This window comes from Cibotium barometz, chromosome 14 (assembly GCF_041138505.1).
Source record: "Cibotium barometz isolate CiBa-2024 chromosome 14, ASM4113850v1, whole genome shotgun sequence".
NCBI lineage: Eukaryota > Viridiplantae > Streptophyta > Polypodiopsida > Cyatheales > Cibotiaceae > Cibotium > Cibotium barometz.
In genome coordinates, this window is record NC_141059.1 from 51,758,498 (window position 1) to 51,765,950 (window position 7,453).

The 7,453-nt window shown below is 42.7% G+C and overlaps 1 protein-coding gene across 2 annotated transcripts in view; it reads right to left on the reverse strand.

The window, feature by feature from the left end:
* Positions 1-3,307, reverse strand: part of LOC147632165 (uncharacterized) — a 64,126-nt gene extending 60,819 nt beyond the window's left edge. The window contains exon 1 of one of the 2 annotated variants that reach the window (XM_086808797.1): positions 2,866-3,307. In XM_086808797.1, the coding sequence (XP_086664923.1) occupies positions 2,866-3,172 (307 nt within the window). In that variant the 5' untranslated portion in view covers positions 3,173-3,307. The remainder of the gene's footprint in view (positions 1-2,865) is intronic. The other variant, XM_086808798.1, reaches the window with a different exon arrangement.
* Between the last annotated feature and the right edge of the window lie 4,146 nt (positions 3,308-7,453).

The window sequence follows — 7,453 nt, forward strand, 5'->3', positions numbered from 1 at the left end:
CACACGGTAGATACACACTGTGCACATGACAAACGGTTGGACAAATGAAAAGTGTTGGATTGGGCGAAAGTTGGTCATCCAAAGGTTCCAGATTTTTGTGTTGAGATGAGGCACGGGCGGAATGTTAGCCTTTGCACTAGACAAAAAGTGGTCTCACAGTGTTCAAGAGATTTTCAATATTCCATCTCATTTTCTACCAAGCAATTAAGCTTATGAGAAGCATTTCTCTAACTCGAAGTGTGTACTTGTGTTTTAGTTCCACACAACACTATTCTCTCTCTATTTTGGAAACCTTAGCACATAATCACAAGTACTCTATACTTGATCTCTATTGCAAGTAAGAGGCAAAGCAACCCATTTCTCTCAAAGCAACTCATTCCTCTAATATCTTCTAAGCGCGCTACTCAACTCGTAGCAACACATCCTGAAATCGCATTGGCAACCCATTATCCAAGCATAAAGCAAAGGCTAACACAAACTGAGGTACTCCTTGTGCAATTCCCAACTACAAATGGAAGCTAAGCTTGCAACGGGCATCCCATCCCCTGCATGCCACACTGTACTCTGGGCAAGGCAACACCAAGACCTCCCTTCGGTGTGAGGTAGACAACCACGCACACAAGCAATGCAAGTAACTCTAAGCTGTGTTTTTCTCTACTTTGGTGTAGTAAAAAGCGCAAGCCTAGCGACGACAATTTCCAAACCCGAAACCAATATCAGTGGTAGCATTTGTGCTCTCTCTTTTTGCACCAAACATGCAATGACCAAAAAGAGAGTAAAAAAGATAAGAGTTTTTTTTTTAGGAAAACCTAGCATTATAAATTTTAAGGTCTTTCTTGCATAGAAGAGCCCCTTGCAAGTGCCCATTCACAAGCACTTCTAGCTCTGAAGCCCTAAACTATAAAGGACATTTCACTTGGACCATTCTATGTTTAATTATGGCCTTGATAAGTTGTGAGCATAATGCCTCTACACCAACTTTCCCATCATCAAAAAAATCATCACCACCTTAAGTGCCATCGACATGGATTACATCAAAAAATATTTCTCCCATAAGTCAAAGAAATTACGAAGAATGAGGACATTGCAGATGCAATGGACACTGAAACCACCAATTCTTCTTCTCCAGTAAGAGAGGACATTTTTTTGAGTCCTTGTGAAAGAAAAATGCTTTAATCCCATTGTATTTTGAGCAATTGTTGTTTCTCCCACCTGTCATGATTGAAAGAGTCCTATAGCCTTGACCTTGTGGGTCAAGCCTGTTGTGTAGGCGTTGCACATCCCAAGACAATCTTTCTTAGTGTGCATACGTGATCTACGCTTACTAAATCAACTGGGAGTGTTGAGAAAACTTGGAGACACCCTTCCGATGCGTCTACGCTTACTAAATCAACTGGGAATGTTGAGAAAACTTGGAGGCACCCTTCCGATGCGTTTTGCTGCTATGGATGGCCACCTACAGTGTGATGTCCTACAATCTCAATAGGGTTGCGTTTTTGCCAAATCTAGATGTCCTTATGCTCTCCCAAATCTAGCCTTTCAGTGCCCGCCATTGAGCCCCCTTGATGCACCTTCATCAAGCCATGTCTAGCTACGTTTAAGTTGCCATGCTTCTTGCTCTGTCCGCCCTCTACTTGGTGCGTTTGGCCATCTTTCTTACCCTTTGACTAAGCATCCCTTGCACACACAAGATTTATCCGATATAGAATTCGCAAAACGCAACCTTGATGAAAAAACGCAGACTTGAGTGAGAACACTAATGATGATGGAGTTCTTCGCAATGGATCTCCATGCCCGTATGAGAGAAAAAATATTACAACCTTTCTTCTGACAAAACTTGCTAATTGTTGCTTCTTCATGCTCAATACACAATAGAGAGAGATGGCCTAATCTACCATGTATTATTAACATGAAGTATATACAATGCTCAATGGTAGCACTTCTCCTGAGTTCTCAATGACTCAATGATGACTGATTGATCAATTAATGAATATGAATAAGGCATAGACTCCTATTTATAGTAGTCTAATGTTGGTGAGTTGGCTACCAACTCTACCAACCCTAATAATAATGTCCAACTAAGTGTTCACACAATAACCCAATAACTCTATCCACACTTGGCTGCTCATTGGACACCTCGACAATATTATGATGAACTAGCACAACAACCCTTACAAACATGTGAATCCAGCCACGTACTCGACCTTTGAGCTGGCCAATGGGTAGAAGCATGTCCACGTCAAGACTCATGACAGTATGCAAGTGGCATTTATCATTCTAAGCTTTGATCCACCAAGATCTTTAAAAATGCCATTAGATCATATCATTGTCATATAAAAGCTATCGTTAGCAAGTCATTACAATTGACATCACAACCAAGTCCAACCATAAGGTATACTGCTAAGGCAAAATGCCGAGGCAAAGCCAGTTGTGTGTGACCGCAGAGGCCTACACAAAAACATCAAATGGAAAGGAGTGATGCTGGGGCAAAGCCAGTTGTGCGAGACCTCTAGGGCTACAGAGGCCTTCACAAAAGCATCGGATACTAAGAAGTGATGCACAGCTCAAAAAGCTTTGATGAGATCCCTAAAAGCTTAGCAAAATTCCACATTGAAATATACAGAAAAGGCATGAAGCGCATCACCACGTGCGTAACTATGGCATACTTTTCAGAAAACTAGCAAGGTAAATGTACTTCTGCGGAAAAACCCACATGTCTAAATGTAAAAAAGGCGTAAAGAGACAAGGGTTTCTGTCTACGCGCAGAGAGGTTCAATGGACGCGGAAAAGCCTTGCCATTTGGAAAACAAAGTCAAAACCCACATGCAGATGTGCAGAAAAAGCATAAGTGGGGTTTCTGTCTACCTGCAGAGAGATTCAGGATGGAGCAGTACGCTTCCTCAAGGTCAGGGGCGGAGATAGAGCCAGCGCTACGCTTACGCTCCAAGCAGAACTTGAGGCGGCGGTACATCTTGTAAAAGGCGCCGATCTCGTCCCTGTTGACCTTCTTCCGGAGCTTCTCCTCTTCGGATAAGGCGCCCGCCCGCGCTCCGTCCGGAAGCACATTGTCCGTAGCGCTGCCGGACGCCGGAAACCCACCGACGGACTGCGCCTGCCCGCCCGAATCTCCGTCATAGTGCTTGCGTTTCTTAAGGGGAGGCTCGATCGCCATGGCTGAGTGCAGAGTTGTATGGAAATTTCACACTTGTGTGGATGAAATTTCCGGCCAGTGCCATGTGCGCTACAAGGCTTGATTTTTGCCAGTTTTTTCAAATGCAAGTCAAAAAAAAAAAAACGCGAAAAGCACGATTTTGGAGATGGATAGAGTGGTCTTGTTATTCCAAAGGTTGTGGGTTCAAATCGCGAAAGCTACCGGACCGTGTGTTGGGTGTGTGTGTAACGACATGTAATAAAAATAGTAGATTAGTGTTGTTGGGTGTGTGTGTAACGAGATGTAATAAAAATAGTAGGTTAGTGTTGTTGGGCGTGTGTGTTGATACCAACATATCCGAGTTGTAATAAAAATAGTAGGTTAGTGTTGTTCGGCGTGTGTGTTGATACCAACATATCCGAGTTGTAATAAAAATAGGTGGTTAGTCTCCATTTTCCTTTTTAAGAAAAGCAAGGAAGCGCATATATCCATGTGGCATCAATTTTATCACATATATTTTCATGTGGCATCAATTTTTCCATTTAAATATTGACATTGTTTTAGCTTTGGCCTCTTATCGTATGAAATTCCATGCAAGAAGCACCTTCCAATTTTCAAAAAAATTTCAACACAAGGACCAGCCTATAATTTTGGAGAAAAAGCAAGCTCCTCAATGTGTTGTTTTACTACAGCTCTTTGTATACAATATATCGTGCTTGCACACCCAACAAAGCTATCTGTCTCTCTTGTTATGCCAAGCCACCGTTGCTCTCCCCTATCGTGAGAGCCACCCTTGCACCTAGCAACCCTTAGCATTGCCACCCCACCTGCCTCTACAACCATTAGTCCCCCCCTTGCTACTTTTGTGCAACCATTATGTTTTTGTGGTTTTTTATCTAATTTTTGTATTCTCTTTTTTTTCTCTTCATTAGTGTGGACATCAGCCAATCAAGGAGGTGAGGGTGGAGGAGGATGATGAGGTGATGGCAACTCTATGTCTTATAACTTGAGAAGTGGGGAGGCTTGTGCAGATGACATGATCTTGGACGAGGGGTTTTTTTACGAGCATTTTCAAGCAAGCGCTTTTTGGGAATCGAGCAAACGGATTCCAAAAAGATGCCCCCCTCCCCCAAGACAAAGAGGGCCGAAGTAAGTTGGAGAGAGCAAGATGATATAATTATTTGACACATCCTACAATTGAGGTTATTGGTTTGAACTGAGAATAAAACCAAGTTTTTTCACGTACATCTTCCAATTACAGAAATACCAAGCCCCCCTCCATGAAGAGAGAGGGGTGAAGTAAGTTAGAGAGAGCAACATAACATAATTACTTCGGCGAGAGTGAATACATAAACACATATCAACATCAAATCCTCTACATTGGGGTTATCGGTCTAAACTGAAAGTTCAATCACGTACACCTTCCAAATGCAAAAACCAACATCTTTACTACTATGGGCCTCGCTTGTTCTCCGGGGTGTAGGCACAAAGTAAGCGAACGATGTTCGTACCCTTTCGTACTTCCTCTAGCAAGACACTCTCAGACGATTTATAAAACCATGGACTTCGCCAAATTGCAATTAAGCCCACCACTTTGTCCTTAACTTGAGACATTTTTTCATCATTTCCAGGAAGTGGAAAGGATGTGAGACCTTTCCATGCTTGTGCACCATCTATGGTCTTCTACTTGATCTCCACATCAGTGGCCTCCCTCTAAATACACCCAGCAATAACTTCAATGCTAACGTTTGATGAGACCATCATAAACAAAAAGAAGGAGGGTTTAGGTTGTTTTACTCTACTAACAAGGCTTGGTGGCAATGGTGTATAACAAATTGCTTTGGATCTGGCCCCTATATTTACAACAGTGGGATAAGTTTAACACTCAAAATAAAAAACTATATTTGTTTTTTTAAATGTTATTAATAAAGGTTTCTTTCCTCAAATTTTGGCACCACAATAAAAAATGCATACTTTGAACTTGTTTGGGAAAGAGCGAGTATGTATTTGAAGGAGATAGACATTGCACAATAGAACCCTCTACAATGAGGTGACATCCACAAAGGTTAAGCTTAACTGATTATCCTTGCATTTAAATGTCTAAATGAGGGTATGTTCTCCTACGAGACAAGGCATTATAAAGCTCAAGGTCAGCTAGGATAGGTTGGTGGATGAACATATTCTCGCTCGAGCTTAAGCCTAGCACATGTAAATAAATGAAGTACAAGTGCTTGTAAAGCTCAAGGTCAGCTAGGATAGGTTGGTGGATGAACATATTCTCGCTCTGGCTTAAGCCTAGCACATGTAAATAAATGAAGTACAAGTGCTTGCATGCAAGGTACGGCTTCTTCTTGGTGTCTCTGTGTCTGCAAAATCTGGACATGTACAAGACGGTTCATCTTTCACATGCACATCATATTTTCCCATGTGCGCATCATCCCCACCTGCGATTTAATCCGGAAAACTTCATACTTGTGCTCCACTCGCTACACTTCTTCTACCACCATAGCTTTCATTTTCAAAGCGGCCTTTATTTTCTTGGCTACTTCCTCTGATATTGACGTGCGGTACTTGACTCTTATGCCATTTCGCATACTTGACCCACTAACCTCTATATTAGTAGTGGACCCATATGGCATATCTTTTGAAGTTGCAGTTGTAAAGAACCTTAAAGCCCCACTGCTACGCGATGGGTTGGGCACAACACCTTCTCTATTCTTGCTCTCCACTTGGTATCCACCTTCCCACAATGAATATACCTCCTCGCTTGTGAGGTTCGTTCCTATAGCAACAGCTGGCCATATCTTGGGTGGTGGACTAGGCTTTGGGTCTATGTTGTTGTCCACAATATAGCAATAAAGCACGTGGTCAGGGCAGAACCACATCCATTGTCTAATGAGACCATTAGGGTGCTTGCGATAGCCTTCAAAGGAAGGTGCAAGCATATCTAACTATGTGTTGTCCACACCTCTTACCCATTCCACTGCATGTGACCTTTCTGCTAATGCATGTCCTTCGGATTGCCCACATTGCTTCATTCACCTTGCACTCAATAACATTGCCCTCTGTGACTTTTGCAGTTCCTTTTGGAGTTCTGCTTGTATCATGTTCTTTGAAATTGATCTTCCATGGCCTCCTAGAATACTTGCGGTCTCTTACATGTGTGTTGTACTCTGGTCGATGCGTGGCCTCATCATCAATATCAATTGCCACCCTTGATGGTCTCTTGTGACATGCACTTTTTTTGTCTCACCAGTGAGAGGGGTAGACAACTTGTACATGGGTGTTCCTTCAGTTGCTTGATTAACTGTTTCGGACCACTTGGGCAAGGCTTGTAGAGCATTGTTCTTTTAGTTTCTCCAAGCTTGGGCCTCTCCCTATGTGCTTGCCTTGAGTATAAGAGATTGCCTTTGTGCTTTGTAAAATTACATTCGCCATATCGGTAGTACATGCATCATAAAGAGAAATCTTGTGTCTATATCCTTCCCCTCCCAGCAGCCAACTTCCATGCTTGCTTTATGCTAGGTCTATTCTTGGGGTATTTGGACCATCATTACTTCTCTCTATCGCTGTCATGAGACTAAACCCCAATGTGCTATGCGCACTTTCCACCAGCTCAACCAAGAGTCCATTTGCTGACAAATTCTTTATCCATCACATGACCACTGCGCCACCATTAACATATCAATCGAGCCTCCACTGATGTAGCTTCACTGGTAGGAGCCATGCGCCACTTCTCAAACATTGCTTTGTGCTCTCCTCCTTGAGACGTAACACACACATACTTTGTTGTGTGGGCAACCATGCTTTGCTCCCACAATGAAATAGGCAAGACCTCTCCCTATCTGTCAAGACGTTGTTTTTTCCACCATTGAACACATGTCGAATTGCATTCGAGTTTGCCTGAGCCTCGTCTGCCATGAAACCATAGAAATTTGACCTCTCACAACCATGGTTGGCCATCACTTCATTAATGTATTTCCAAAACACACATTGGGCCTCCATATCCTCCTCTTTTATTTCACATGTCACAATGGTGAGAAGATCCTCCATGCTACGTGAAAACGCTAGTCATTTAAGAGGTTGTACAATTACCTTCTCTAACCACCTAAATACTCTACATTGGTAATTTGCTACCTTGGATCACATACATGACAAGCCATGGTCACCTAATCTCGTCGTGTGTGGTCAAACTGTATCCACGCATGTCGCATGTCGCTAGAGCCGGTGGTCCATCGCATTTGATTCACCAAATCCAACCCTAAGCGGATCTAATGGCGAACATCTTGAAAACATAGCACT